Source organism: Falco peregrinus, chromosome 2 (assembly GCF_023634155.1).
Source record: "Falco peregrinus isolate bFalPer1 chromosome 2, bFalPer1.pri, whole genome shotgun sequence".
Lineage (NCBI taxonomy): Eukaryota > Metazoa > Chordata > Aves > Falconiformes > Falconidae > Falco > Falco peregrinus.
Window position 1 is genome coordinate 88,437,088 of NC_073722.1, and position 14,745 is coordinate 88,451,832.

Consider the following 14,745-nt stretch of genomic DNA (forward strand, 5'->3'; position numbering starts at 1 on the left):
GGGTAACGTGGCCATGGAGAGTGAAATGTGCCCAAGTGCTTGTCCTGGTTTTGGCTGGGATAGAGTTATATTTTCTTCTTAGTAGCTGGTGCAGTGCTGTGTTTTGTATTTGGTGTGAGAATAGTGTTGATAACAGATGGGTTTAGGTGTTGTCAAGTAATGTTTATACTAAGTCAAGGAATTTTTGGTTTCTCAGGCCATGCCATGTGAGAAGGCTGGAAGGGCACATGAAGCTGGGAGGGGACACATCCAGGACAGCTGACCGGAACTAGCCAAAGGAGTATCCCATACCATGGGACGTCATGCTCAGTATATAAACTGGGGGGAGTTGGCCAGGGCCTGACCATTGCTGCTGGGGAAATGGCTGGGCATCTGTCAGTGGGTGGTGAGCAGCTGTAACGTGCCTCACCTGTGCTTATTTTCCTTTCCGTTTAGATTTTGTTACCCTCTCCTTCTCCCTCCTTTTCATTATAATTACTGTTGTTACTATTATTACTGTTAGTAGTAGTAGTAGTAGTATTATGTTAATATATTTTTTATTATTTCAGTTATTAAATTGTTCTTATCTCAACCCTAGGCTTTTAGATTCCTTCCCAATTCTCCTCCCCATCTCCCTGGGGAGGGCAGAGTGAGCAAGCAGCTGTGCGGTACTTAATTATCAGCTGGGGTTAAACCACAACACTGCCACACATGCCCTCCCCAAATGACAGGGGACAGTCAAAGATGTGGGGCTCTCTGGGACAGCTGAGCTGGGACACCAGGCACAGCCACGTGCAGCACAGGGCAGGGCCATGGCGGGGACCTGCCCAACATCAAACAGGACAGCAGAGACTTCTGAGTGGCCCCTGTGTTGGCGGGAGTATTTAGTATCACTTCCCCAATGCTGTTTCCCGTGGCAGGTGGCAGCAGCATAGCTGCTGTCCCAGCTACCACAGTAATAGACGGCCTCGTCCTCGGCTTGGACGCCAGTGATGGTTAATGTGCCCGTGGAGCCAGACTTGGATCCAGAGAATCGTGAAGGGATGCCCGAGGGTCTCTTGTCATTAGCATAGATCACGGTGACAGGGGCAGTGCCAGGGACCTTCTGCTGGTACCAGCCATAGCTATCACTACCCCCGGAGCAGGTGATCTGGACGGTTTGTCCCAGGTTGGCTGACACGGAGGGTGGCTGAGTCAGTGCTGCCTGGACCAGGGAACCTGCAGAGGGAGAGGAGAGAGGGGAGAAGACAAGGGTCAGCCAGGGCCCCACGAGCACAGCCCTGCCCGGGCACCGGGACAGGGAATGTCAAAGGCAGAGAAGACTGGACCTGGCTGCAGTCACACGCAAATCTGGGGAGCGGAGCCCAGCCCAGCACATCCCAGCACAGAGGCAGCTCTGGCAGCAGCAGCAGGACACGGTCAGCAGTAGCAAGAGGCACTGGCATGGCACACAAGGCCACACTGTGAGAACTTTGTAGGGACCAGGACAATGGTCCCCAGCCATAAAGTCACCTCCAGTTTTCAGGGATGTGAAAGGAACAACATTCACAGCCATGGCCATGCAGAAGGGACAGGAACCTGCCTCAGCCCCACAGCCACAGCTCTGTTCAGCCAGGAGGGTGAAGGGCAGAAAACCTTCCTCTGACTTTGGAATCTGTGTCTCACTTCGGCTTACTCCTTGCCTCCAGACACCATAGCCACCGCTGCTGCTGTCATAGCCATCACAGTAATAGACGGCCTCGTCCTTAGCTTGGACCCCAGTGATGGTTAACATGGCCGTGGAGCCAGACTTGGATCCGGAGAATCGAGAAGGGATGCCCGAGGGTCTCTTGTCATTCCAGTAGATCAGAGTGACAGGGCCAGTGCCAGGGACCTTCTGCTGGTGCCAGGGACAGAAGCATAAGCATAGCTGCTGCCACCCCCGGAGCAGGTGATCTGGACGGTTTGTCCCAGGTTGGCTGACACGGAGGGCGGCTGAGTCAGCGCTGCCTGGACCAGGGAACCTGCAGAGGGAGAGGGGAGAGGGGAGAAGACAAGGGTCAGCCAGGGCCCCACGAGCACAGGGCACCAGCGAATGGCCCCTGTGCCCAAAGGGCCCGGCCGGGCACAGCGACTCTGGCCATGGCACCTGTGCCGTGGGCGAGCACCGCGAGGAGGAGAGGGAGCCAGGCCATGGTGTGATCCCAGCAGCTCTGTGTCCCCACCACGATGGGGCTGTGATATGGACCCAGCTCTGTCTTAAGCTCCCACCTGCTCAGGCACAGCCCCTCCATGGATATGTGTCCCTCAGTATTCAGTGGCAGCTCCGTTCCCCATGCTCCCCCTGCCTGCCGCAGGCACATCTCTGGCCCACCAATGGCACCAAGATCACTCTGAGCGGCTGGCTCCCTGGGTACCTGCCCCAACATGGGTGCTGAGCCCTGAGCTCAGCCAGGAACCGCCCAGCGCCTGGTCCCCCCCAGGGGAACTATGGCTTCACTGTACCAGGAACCCATGCCCAGGGCAAGGGACAGCCCCACCTTGGCTGGTGGAGACACATCGACACATTCCACCAGCTCTGGAGCACCTAGCTCTGCTCGGCGCTTGCTGGCCCCTGGGCAGCCTGCTACCCACGTGCTGCTCCGCACCGTGACAGAGGAGCTGGGAAGGCACGTTCTGCTTCAACGGCGGGTGCAACAGCTGGGCCTCTGTTAAGTGCCACGTGAGAACTGCAGAGCAGGGAACTGGGATCTTGAAGGGGACTAGACCAACACAGACACCAGCAGCTTCAAGGTTACCCAACAGGAAGGAAACACAAGCCCCCAGTTCCTCCAAATGCAAAGTGAGCTGGGGGTCTCCAGCAGCTTCACAGCAATCACAGAGTTCGTACCAGTCAAGTGCACAGAGCATCCTCCCGCACCTTGTGGCCAGGCGCAGCCCCTGTGCTACCTGCTGACAGCGCTGGCCACCGCAGTTTCCAAAAGGGTCTGCTGGGACTGCCCTGCACATGGGTGAGACATAATGGCACTTGCTTGTCCCAGCCCCTTTGCCTCCTGGCTGCCCTGTGAACCTCGGCACTGTGGTGCAGGGCCACACTGACACCATGTGGGGATGAGAAGGCCCACGGGGATAGCAACAGAGGAACTGAGAGCAGAGCCTGGCACAGGACTCTGCCCATGCTGTCCCACACCCCTACCACAGCTTCCACCAAGTTCAGAGACATCCCCAGCCCCTGTCACAACCTCCATAGCTTCTGCACGGCACCCTGGCCAATGCACGTGGTGCTCACAGGGGAGGGCCTCTCCCATAGACACAGGGCCCTGAGGCACCGTTAGTCATTAGAGGAGGGTGGGCATCACCCCTGAACTGGCATGGAGCCAAGGACCAGAGTGGGGTGCCCAGAGACAGCAACAATGTTTGTCCCAGCTTCTCTAGGCCACAGGACCATAACACAAGATAGTTTGCAGGCAGCAGCAACAAGCTACACCACAGCTCTGCAGTGCCAGGAGCTCTGCCACTGGCATCCTCAGCAGCACCATCAGCATTGCTGCCACCCGTGCACCACAGACAGCAACAGTGAACCCAGAGCACCCAAGCACGGCCACCCTGCAGAGCACCTGCATGCTGATCAGCACTGCCATGTGGGGCACCACGGTAATAGACGGCCTCGTCCTCAGCTTGGACGCCAGTGATGGTTAACGTGCCTGTGCTACTGGGCAAGGATCCAGAGAATCGCAAAGGGATGCCCGAGGGTCCCTTGCTGCCATAGATCACAGTGACAGGGCCAGTGCCAGGTGCCTTCTGCTGGTACCAGCCATAGTAGTTGCTGTCCTCCCCGGAGCACGTGATCTGGATGGTTTGTCCCGGGTTTGCGGACAACGAGGGCGGCTGAGTCAGCGCTGCCTGGACCAGGGAACCTGCAGAGGGAGAGGAGAGACGGGAGAAGACAAGGGTCAGCCAGGGCCCCACGAGCAAAGCCCTGCCCGGGCACCGGGACAGGGAATGTCAAAGGCAGAGAAGACTGGACCTGGCTGCAGTCACACGCAAATCTGGGGAGCGGAGCCCAGCCCAGCGCATCCCAGCACAGAGGCAGCTCTGGCAGCAGCAGCAGGACACGGTCAGCAGTAGCAAGAGGCACTGGCATGGCACACAAGGCCACACTGTGAGAACTTTGTAGGGACCAGGACAATGGTGCCCAGCCACAAAGTCACCTCCAGTTTTCAGGGATGTGAAAGGAACAACATTCACAGCCATGGCCATGCAGAAGGGACAGGAACCTGCACCAGCTCCAAAGCCTTGCTTGGCCTTGAAGGAGAAGGGCAGAACATTTCCAATTTGGATTGCTCTGTAGCTCACTCCCACATCTCTCTGTGTGATTACACCAGCATCAATGCTGCTGTCATAGCCACCACAGAAATAGACGGCCTCGTCCTCGGCTTGGACCCCAGTGATGGTTAACGTGGCCGTGGAGCCAGACTTGGATCCAGAGAATCGCGAAGGGATGCCCGAGGGTCTCTTGTTGCTCTCATAGATCAGAGTGACAGGAGCAGTGCCAGGTTTTCGGTCATGCAAACCAACATACTCATTGCTGCTGCTGCTGCTACCGCCAGAGCAGGTGATCCGGACAGTTTCTCCTGGGTTGGCTGACACGGAGGGCGGCTGAGTCAGCGCTGCCTGGACCAGGGAACCTGCAGAGGGAGAGGGGAGAGGGGGAGAAGACAAGGGTCAGCCAGGGCCCCACGAGCACAGCCCTGCCCGGGCAGCAGCGCGGGGGCCCTGTGCCCAAAGGGCCCGGCCGGGCACAGCGACTCTGGCCATGGCACCTGTGCCGTGGGCGAGCACCGTGAGCAGGAGAGGGAGCCAGGCCATGGTGCGATCCCAGCAGCTCCGTGTCCCCACCACGATGGGGCTGTGACATGGACCCCAGCTCCCTTTTAAGCCCCTGCCCGCCCGGGGCACGGCCCCTCCATGCAAATCTGACCCCGCGCTCTCGCCTGGGTCCTGCCCGCGCCTCCCCCCACCGCCCTGCCCGCTCCATGCCCAGCCCCACCACCCCTCAAGCAGCGGGGATTGTCCCCGGCACAGAGCGGAGACACGTCCCAGCCCAGAGCCCAAAACATCACCAGCACGGACACCCCCATTCCTGCCCTGGTAGAGCAGCTGCAGGGCCGAGGGGTGCGGGAGAGCTGGGCTGCTGGGGGCAGGAGGCACTCACAGCTCCCAGGCATGGGGCTGGGACTATGCCAGCCGCCAGCACTCCCCACCCCACTCTCAGCATCTTTCCCTCCTACGGGTGTCCCAGGCACCTAAGACACCCTCTCGTTCTGCTGCTTCTCTGCCCTGCCTCTTCCTCTGCCAGCCCAGGCCCACCATTCCAAACCTTTGCTCTTCTCTTCCTTGGCACCTGCTCCCCAGCACAATGGGAGCCATCCGGCACCAGCCCCAGGGCTCCAGCAGTGCCTCCTCATGAGCTGGTCACAAGCCCAACGGGCTGGCACTGGGCAGACACAGCCAGAGCCGGGACAGCGCAGGGGCTCTGCTCACAGCTCTCGGGACAGCCCCTGGCCAGCCCTTCTCCAACCCAGGGCACAGGGTTGTCCCCACCCTCAGTGGCACGGCGCCCAGCCCAAGTGTAGCTGCATCCAAGGGAAATGACCGCTTGGCATGACCCCTCCCTGTCCCCAACGCCGCCTGCCCCGGGGGGCCTGGGGCACAGAGAGCCCAGCAGGCGCAGATGGGGCAGGGCTGCAGTGGGCTGTCTCCCTGCGGGCGGCACGGAGGGCACCTGCTGGAGCACAGCATGTGCCCCATGGCAGGAGCTGCCTCACAGGCACATGTGCTGCTCCAACAGTGCGTCCAACCTGCAGCTGCAGCAGCAGCAGGTGGCACCTGAGGGGCGCTGGGGTAACAGCGGGTTTGTATCTCAGGGAGTCACCATGACCCTGGTCTGCACTGGTCTCCCACCCAGCACAATAAGAGGCAGCACCTGCCTTGGCTTGGACCCCATCAATGGGTACTGTGGCCATGGGGAGTGGAACATTCCCAAGTGCCACACATACCCTCCCCAAATGATAGGGGACAGTCAAAGATGTGGGGCTCTCTGGGACAGCTGAGCTGGGACACCAGGCACAGCCATCTGCAGCACAAGGCAGGGCCATGGCGGGGACCTGCCCAACATGAAATGGGGACAGCAGAGAGGCCCAGCTGGCTCCGGCTGTGCCAGGAGGATTTTGTATCACTTCCACATTGCTCCATTTCACCATGTCAGCACTGATGCTGCTGTCCCAGTTAGCACAGTAATAGACGGCCTCGTCCTCAGCTTGGACCCCAGTGATGGTTAACGTGCCCGTGGAGCCAGACTTGGATCCGGAGAATCGTGAAGGGATGCCCGAGGGTCTCTTGTCATTCCAGTAGATCACAGTGACAGGGCCAGTGCCAGGGACTTTCTGCTGGAACCAGCCATAGTTATTGTCAATCCTGGGTCAGGAGAACCGGTTGTTTACTCTTGGAGACACATACATCGAGGGCAGCTGAGTCAGTGCTGCCCAAAGGCCAGAGAGGGGAGAGGAGAGAGGGAAAAAGATGAGGGTTACCCAGGGCCCCAGGAGCACAGTCCTGACGGGGCTTCCCTGCCCACAAGCCCATGGATGGGACAGCCTGGGTGCAGCCCCGAGCCCAGGCTCCCCCCGAGGGGTGGCTGTAGCCACAGTCTAGACCCTGTCCCTGCCTGTTGCCCCTTGAGGCACACCTCTCATCCCTGTCACTGAGACAGGGCAGCCCAGGGGAATGGCCCGCTGTGGGCACCCAGCATTGGCGGAAGCCTGGATACACCCCTGCCCATGCTCCAGGTGGGACCATGGCCAGGCCAGCAGCCAGGGGTTACAGGGCAGGGAGTCCCCAGTAGGTGAGATTCTGTAGGGAGACCGTGTGTGACACAGGGAAAGGGGAATCACCAGCACAGCATAGGCACAGAGGGGAGGTGGCATCAGGGCAGAGTTGCAGTCAAAACCCCACAAAGTAACAGCCTCGACAGCCACAAATCCCAAGGGTCCAAACTACCTACACTCCACACCTCTTTGCCACTCAGGGGAAGGTGCACCAAAGAACAGTAAGAAAAAATTAAACTCAGCACCACCAAGACAATGACCAGCACTGCTGCTGCTGTCCCAGCTACCACAGTAATAGACAGCCTTGTCCTTGGCCTGGACCCCAGTGATGGTTAACGTGCCCGTGGAGCCGGACAAGGATCCAGAGAATCGTGAAGGGATGCCCGAGGGTCTGTATAAGTTAGCATGGATCACAGTGACAGGGACCTTCTGCTGGTACCAGTCTTCCGTAGCCATAGCCACTGCTACTCCCAGAGCAGGTGATCTGGACGGTTTGTCCCAGGTTGGCTGACACGGAGGGTGGCTGAGTCAGCGCTGCCTGGACTAGGGAACCTGCAGAGGGAGAGGGGAGAGGGGAGAAGACAAGGGTCAGCCAGGGCCCCACAAGCACAGGGCACCAGCGAATGGCCCCTGTGCCCAAAGGGCCCGGCCGGGCACAGCGACTCTGGCCATGGCACCTGTGCCGTGGGCGAGCACTGCGAGGAGGAGAGGGAGCCAGGCCATGGTGCGATCCCAGCAGCTCCGTGTCCCTACCACGATGGGGCTGTGACATGGACCCCAGCTCCCTTTTAAGCCCCCGCCCGCCCGGGGCACGGCCCCTCCATGCAAATCTGACCCCGCGCTCTCGCCTGGGTCCTGCCCGCGCCTCCCCCCACCGCCCTGCCCGCTCCACGCCCAGCCCCACCACCCCACAAGCAGCGGGGATTGTCCCCGGCACAGAGCAGAGACACGTCCCAGCCCAGAGCCCAAACGTCACCAGCACAGACACCCCCGATCCCAGCCCTGGCCAAGTGGCCACAGGGCCGAGGGGTGCGGGAGAGCTGGGCTGCTGGGGGCGGGGGCATCAGGCAGTGCCCCCAGCACCAACATCCCCTGCCGTGGGGAGCAGATGAGCTGCTGCCTGTGCTGGGGATGGAAGGAGAAGCCCTTGTCCAGGCTCTTGGCACTGCCGTGCATTTCTGGGGTCCAGCTGGGCCCACCTAGGCTCTCCCATGGGGAGTGGGCTGGGAAAAGGCAGGAGCAAAGCCCCATTTACATCCCTCTGAGATCCTCAGCTGAACGTTCTTGGTGACCGATGAGCACCTGGGACCTTGACCTGGCGCGGGCAGGGGGAGCGGGGCGCATCAGGGAGCGCACAGGAGCCCTGGTCCCTGAGGGCTGCAGGGTGCTTGGTGCAGCCCAGCGGTGCCCCCCTGGCCCCAGCCCATGGCACGTGGCCCCCCACCCCACCGCACAGTCGTCCCTGCCCAAAGCCTGGCCCTGGCACACACCTTCATGCCCAGCCCTCGTCCCCTGCCCCGGCTCCCTCAGGGCGACATAGGAAAAGTCACCGCTCAAGACAAGCAACACCGACAGACACAGAGGGGCCAACACCTTTGTCCCCAGCGCTAGTCCCGGCCCCGGGGTCCCGCAGCAGGATGGGGACGGGGCCAGGGTGCGGGGCAGCCCTCTGCTGTCACAGGGCTGCCATGGGACATTGCCCAGGGCCAGGGGCTTCCCAGGGGCCAGAGGTACAAAGAGCCAGCGGTGCAGAGCCTGCGGGCTCCTCCTGCGGCGCGGCAGAACAGCCCCCAGGCAGCCCTGCTCTGCCCCGGCAGCCTCACGCGTGGCCCTGGCGCTGCTGCGCCCGTGGGAAACGGCCCTTGCCAGCGTTGGCAGGCGAAGCTTTGGACCAGCTGCCCGGCCCTTGGCATGTTCCCACTTGTCGGTGCTGAGCCCACCGCTCCAGCAGCGCTGAAGCCCCTGGGGCGATGCCCGGGGGAATCCTGGCACGGCTGCGCTGGGCGCAGGGCAGGGCAGGGAGGCAGCTGGCAGCGCCCCGCGTGCCAACCGGGGTGCCCAGGGGCAACTCGGCCCTGCAGCATGGGGCAGGGACAGGGCTGCTGGGGGTCATCTCCTCCCCACGTGGCAGGGGCCGGGCACAGACCTGGGGCTCTGGGACAGCTCAGCTGGGACACCAGGCACAGCCATCTGCAGCACAGGGCAGGGCCATGGCGGGGACCTGCCCCAACATAAAACGGGGACAGCAGAGATGCCCGGCTGGCTCCGGCTGTGCCAGGAGGTTTTTGTATCACTTCCCCATTGCTCTGTTTCACCGTGCCAGCACTGATGCTGCTGTCGTAGCTACCACAGTAATAGACGGCCTCGTCCTCGGCTTGGACCCCAGTGATGGTTAACGTGCCCGTACCGCCAGAGTAGGATCCGGAAAATCGAGAAGGGATGCCCGAGGGTCTCTTGTCATTCCGGTAGATCACAGAGACAGGGCCAGTGCCAGGAACTTTCTGCTGGAACCAGCCATAGCTATCACTACCCCCGGAGCAGGTGATCCGGACAGTTTCTCCTGGGTTGGCTGACACGGAGGGCGGCTGAGTCAGCGCTGCCTGGACCAGGGAACCTGCAGAGGGAGAGGGGAGAGGGGAGAAGACAAGGGTCAGCCAGGGCCCCACGAGCACAGCCCTGCCCGGGCACCGGGACAGGGAATGTCAAAGGCAGAGAAGACTGGACCTGGCTGCAGTCACACACAAATCTGGGGAGCGGAGCCCAGCCCAGCACATCCCAGCACAGAGGCAGCTCTGGCAGCAGCAGCAGGACACGGTCAGCAGTAGCAAGAGGCACTGGCATGGCACACAAGGCCACACTGTGAGAACTTTGTAGGTACCAGGACAATGGTGCCCAGCCACAAAGTCACCTCCAGTTTTCAGGGATGTGAAAGGAACAACATTCACAGCCATGGCCATGCAGAAGGGACAGGAACCTGCCTCAGTCCCACGGCCACAGCTCTGCTCAGCCAGGAGGGTGAAGGGCAGAAAACCTTCCTCTGACTTTGGAATCTGTGTCTCACTTCCTATTACTCCTTGCCACCAGACACCATAGCCACCGCTGCTGCTGTCATAGCCACCACAGTAATAGACGGCCTCGTCCTCGGCTTGGACCCCAGTGATGGTTAACGTGGCCGTGGAGCCAGACAAGGATCCAGAGAATCGTGAAGGGATGCCCGAGGGTCTGTTGTTGTTATCGTAGATCACAGTGACAGGGCCAGTGCCAGGGACCTTCTGCTGCTACCAGCCATAGTAGTTGCTGTCTCCCCCGGAGCAGGTGATCTGGACGGTTTGTCCCGGGTTGGCTGACACGGAGGGTGGCTGAGTCAGCGCTGCCTGGACCAGGGAACCCACAGAGGGAGTGGGGAGAACCAGAGTCAGCCTGTGCCCCAGGAGCACAGCCTTCTCCAGGTAGTCGGACAGGAACAGAGACCCTGTGCTCAAAGGTCATGATACCACGGAGGGACCTAGAACCCTTTGCACAGAGCCCAAGGCCAGAGCATGAAGATCCTGAAAGGAAAACGGGCAGCAGCAAGGGGAGGGTGAATGTCAGGGTCAGTGTCTCTGTCACGCTGACCACCACTGCTACCGTCAGAGCTACCACAGTAATAGACGGCCTCGTGCTCGGCTTGGACCCCAGTGATGGTTAACGTGGCCGTGGAGCCAGACTTGGATCCAGAGAATCGAGAAGGGATGCCCGAGGGTCTCTTGTCATCCCAGTAGATCAGAGTGACAGGGCCAGTGCCAGGGACCTTCTGCTGGTGCCAGGGACAGAAGCATAAGCATAGCTGCTGCCACCCCCAGAGCAGGTGATCTGGACGGTTTGTCCCGGGTTGGCTGACACGGAAGGCGGCTGAGTCAGCGCTGCCTGGACCAGGGAACCTGCAGAGGGAGAGGGGAGAGGGGAGAAGACAAGGGTCAGGCAGGGCCCCACAAGCACAGGGCACCAGCGAATGGCCCCTGTGCCCAAAGGGCCCGGCCGGGCACAGCGACTCTGGCCATGGCACCTGTGCCGTGGGCGAGCACCGCGAGGAGGAGAGGGAGCCAGGCCATGGTGCGATCCCAGCAGCTCCGTGTCCCCACCACGATGGGGCTGTGATATGGACCCAGCTCTGTCTTAAGCTCCCACCTGCTCAGGCACAGCCCCTCCATGGATATGTGTCCCTCAGTATTCAGTGGCAGCTCCGTTCCCCATGCTCCCCCTGCCTGCCGCAGGCACATCTCTGGCCCACCAATGGCACCAAGATCACTCTGAGCGGCTGGCTCCCTGGGTACCTGCCCCAACATGGGTGCTGAGCCCTGAGCTCAGCCAGGAACCGCCCAGCGCCTGGTCCCCCCCAGGGGAACTATGGCTTCACTGTACCAGGAACCCATGCCCAGGGCAAGGGACAGCCCCACCATGGCTGGTGGGGACACATCGACACATTCCACCAGCTCTGGAGCACCTAGCTCTGCTCGGCGCTTGCTGGCCCCTGGGCAGCCTGCTACCCACGTGCTGCTCCGCACCGTGACAGAGGAGCTGGGAAGGCACGTTCTGCTTCAACGGCGGGTGCAACAGCTGGGCCTCTGTTAAGTGCCACGTGAGAACTGCAGAGCAGGGAACTGGGATCTTGAAGGGGACTAGACCAACACAGACACCAGCAGCTTCAAGGTTACCCAACAGGAAGGAAACACAAGCCCCCAGTTCCTCCAAATGCAAAGTGAGCTGGGGGTCTCCAGCAGCTTCACAGCAATCACAGAGTTCGTACCAGTCAAGTGCACAGAGCATCCTCCCGCATCTTGTGGCCAGGCGCAGCCCCTGTGCTACCTGCTGACAGCACTGGCCACCGCAGTTTCCAAAAAGGTCTGCTGGGACTGCCCTGCACATGGGTGAGACATAATGGCACTTGCTTGTCCCAGCCCCTTTGCCTCCTGGCTGCCCTGTGAACCTCGGCACTGTGGTGCAGGGCCACACTGACACCATGTGGGGATGAGAAGGCCCACGGGGATAGCAACAGAGGAACTGAGAGCAGAGCCTGGCACAGGACTCTGCCCATGCTGTCCCACACCCCTACCACAGCTTCCACCAAGTTCAGAGACATCCCCAGCCCCTGCCACAACCTCCATGGCTTCTGCACGGCACCCTGGCCAATGCACGTGGTGCTCACAGGGGAGGGCCTCTCCCATAGACACAGGGCCCTGAGGCACCGTTAGTCATTAGAGGAGGGTGGGCATCACCCCTGAACTGGCATGGAGCCAAGGACCAGAGTGGGGTGCCCAGAGACAGCAACAATGTTTGTCCCAGCTTCTCTAGGCCACAGGACCATAACACAAGATAGTTTGCAGGCAGCAGCAACAAGCTACACCACAGCTCTGCAGTGCCAGGAGCTCTGCCACTGGCATCCTCAGCAGCACCATCAGCATTGCTGCCACCCGTGCACCACAGACAGCAACAGTGAACCCAGAGCACCCAAGCACGGCCACCCTGCAGAGCACCTGCATGCTGATCAGCACTGCCATGTGGGGCACCACGGTAATAGACGGCCTCGTCCTCAGCTTGGACGCCAGTGATGGTTAACGTGCCTGTGCTACTGGGCAAGGATCCAGAGAATCGCAAAGGGATGCCCGAGGGTCCCTTGCTGCCATAGATCACAGTGACAGGGCCAGTGCCAGGTGCCTTCTGCTGGTACCAGCCATAGTAGTTGCTGTCCTCCCCGGAGCACGTGATCTGGATGGTTTGTCCCGGGTTTGCGGACAACGAGGGCGGCTGAGTCAGCGCTGCCTGGACCAGGGAACCTGCAGAGGGAGAGGAGAGACGGGAGAAGACAAGGGTCAGCCAGGGCCCCACGAGCAAAGCCCTGCCCGGGCACCGGGACAGGGAATGTCAAAGGCAGAGAAGACTGGACCTGGCTGCAGTCACACGCAAATCTGGGGAGCGGAGCCCAGCCCAGCGCATCCCAGCACAGAGGCAGCTCTGGCAGCAGCAGCAGGACACGGTCAGCAGTAGCAAGAGGCACTGGCATGGCACACAAGGCCACACTGTGAGAACTTTGTAGGGACCAGGACAATGGTGCCCAGCCACAAAGTCACCTCCAGTTTTCAGGGATGTGAAAGGAACAACATTCACAGCCATGGCCATGCAGAAGGGACAGGAACCTGCACCAGCTCCAAAGCCTTGCTTGGCCTTGAAGGAGAAGGGCAGAACATTTCCAATTTGGATTGCTCTGTAGCTCACTCCCACATCTCTCTGTGTGATTACACCAGCATCAATGCTGCTGTCATAGCCACCACAGAAATAGACGGCCTCGTCCTCGGCTTGGACCCCAGTGATGGTTAACGTGGCCGTGGAGCCAGACTTGGATCCAGAGAATCGCGAAGGGATGCCCGAGGGTCTCTTGTTGCTCTCATAGATCAGAGTGACAGGAGCAGTGCCAGGTTTTCGGTCATGCAAACCAACATACTCATTGCTGCTGCTGCTGCTACCGCCAGAGCAGGTGATCCGGACAGTTTCTCCTGGGTTGGCTGACACGGAGGGCGGCTGAGTCAGCGCTGCCTGGACCAGGGAACCTGCAGAGGGAGAGGGGAGAGGGGAGAAGACAAGGGTCAGCCAGGGCCCCACGAGCACAGCCCTGCCCGGGCAGCAGCGCGGGGGCCCTGTGCCCAAAGGGCCCGGCCGGGCACAGCGACTCTGGCCATGGCACCTGTGCCGTGGGCGAGCACCGTGAGCAGGAGAGGGAGCCAGGCCATGGTGCGATCCCAGCAGCTCCGTGTCCCCACCACGATGGGGCTGTGACATGGACCCCAGCTCCCTTTTAAGCCCCTGCCCGCCCGGGGCACGGCCCCTCCATGCAAATCTGACCCCGCGCTCTCGCCTGGGTCCTGCCCGCGCCTCCCCCCACCGCCCTGCCCGCTCCATGCCCAGCCCCACCACCCCTCAAGCAGCGGGGATTGTCCCCGGCACAGAGCGGAGACACGTCCCAGCCCAGAGCCCAAAACATCACCAGCACGGACACCCCCATTCCTGCCCTGGTAGAGCAGCTGCAGGGCCGAGGGGTGCGGGAGAGCTGGGCTGCTGGGGGCAGGAGGCACTCACAGCTCCCAGGCATGGGGCTGGGACTATGCCAGCCGCCAGCACTCCCCACCCCACTCTCAGCATCTTTCCCTCCTACGGGTGTCCCAGGCACCTAAGACACCCTCTCGTTCTGCTGCTTCTCTGCCCTGCCTCTTCCTCTGCCAGCCCAGGCCCACCATTCCAAACCTTTGCTCTTCTCTTCCTTGGCACCTGCTCCCCAGCACAATGGGAGCCATCCGGCACCAGCCCCAGGGCTCCAGCAGTGCCTCCTCATGAGCTGGTCACAAGCCCAACGGGCTGGCACTGGGCAGACACAGCCAGAGCCGGGACAGCGCAGGGGCTCTGCTCACAGCTCTCGGGACAGCCCCTGGCCAGCCCTTCTCCAACCCAGGGCACAGGGTTGTCCCCACCCTCAGTGGCACGGCGCCCAGCCCAAGTGTAGCTGCATCCAAGGGAAATGACCGCTTGGCATGACCCCTCCCTGTCCCCAACGCCGCCTGCCCCGGGGGGCCTGGGGCACAGAGAGCCCAGCAGGCGCAGATGGGGCAGGGCTGCAGTGGGCTGTCTCCCTGCGGGCGGCACGGAGGGCACCTGCTGGAGCACAGCATGTGCCCCATGGCAGGAGCTGCCTCACAGGCACATGTGCTGCTCCAACAGTGCGTCCAACCTGCAGCTGCAGCAGCAGCAGGTGGCACCTGAGGGGCACTGGGGTAACAGCGGGTTTGTATCTCAGGGAGTCACCATGACCCTGGTCTGCACTGGTCTCCCACCCAGCACAATAAGAGGCAGCATCTGCCTTGGCTTGGACCCC

At 61.4% G+C, this 14,745-nt stretch overlaps 3 protein-coding genes, 1 long non-coding RNA gene and 2 gene segments (V, D, J or C); 1 reads left to right on the forward strand and 5 right to left on the reverse strand.

Annotated features, from left to right (window-relative positions):
• The window catches only part of LOC101916856 (Ig lambda chain V-1 region), a 31,694-nt gene extending 20,743 nt beyond the window's left edge, over window positions 1-10,951 (reverse strand). Inside the window, exons 1-2 of the mRNA XM_055797892.1 lie at window positions 10,891-10,951; window positions 9,163-9,459 (exon numbers count right to left, since the gene is read on the reverse strand). Coding sequence (XP_055653867.1) covers window positions 9,163-9,459; window positions 10,891-10,936 — 343 coding nt within the window. The 5' untranslated portion in view covers window positions 10,937-10,951. The remainder of the gene's footprint in view (window positions 1-9,162; window positions 9,460-10,890) is intronic.
• Window positions 598-2,162, reverse strand: LOC129783955 (Ig lambda chain V-1 region-like). The segment is given in 2 exon segments: window positions 598-1,197; window positions 2,108-2,162. Coding segments are annotated over 2 exon segments (585 nt in total).
• On the reverse strand, window positions 3,949-4,848 carry LOC129783953 (uncharacterized). The gene is made up of 2 exons (XM_055797903.1): window positions 4,782-4,848; window positions 3,949-4,646 (listed from the first exon to the last, which is right to left on the reverse strand). The coding sequence occupies exons 1-2, from the start codon at window positions 4,825-4,827 to the stop codon at window positions 3,964-3,966; spliced, it is 729 nt and encodes a 242-aa protein (XP_055653878.1). The 5' UTR covers window positions 4,828-4,848; the 3' UTR covers window positions 3,949-3,963.
• LOC129783958 (uncharacterized) lies at window positions 4,390-10,635 on the forward strand. Its single transcript, XR_008746159.1, has 3 exons — window positions 4,390-4,514; window positions 9,340-9,386; window positions 10,161-10,635. It is a non-coding gene; the product is annotated as an uncharacterized LOC129783958 (long non-coding RNA).
• On the reverse strand, window positions 6,398-7,589 carry LOC129783956 (Ig lambda chain V-1 region-like). The segment is given in 3 exon segments: window positions 6,398-6,499; window positions 7,031-7,397; window positions 7,523-7,589. Coding segments are annotated over 3 exon segments (472 nt in total).
• Window positions 10,952-12,026: 1,075 nt separating the features above from the next.
• On the reverse strand, window positions 12,027-13,626 carry LOC129783770 (uncharacterized). Its single transcript, XM_055795073.1, has 2 exons — window positions 13,564-13,626; window positions 12,027-12,658 (listed from the first exon to the last, which is right to left on the reverse strand). The coding sequence occupies exons 1-2, from the start codon at window positions 13,607-13,609 to the stop codon at window positions 12,027-12,029; spliced, it is 678 nt and encodes a 225-aa protein (XP_055651048.1). The 5' UTR covers window positions 13,610-13,626.
• Between the last annotated feature and the right edge of the window lie 1,119 nt (window positions 13,627-14,745).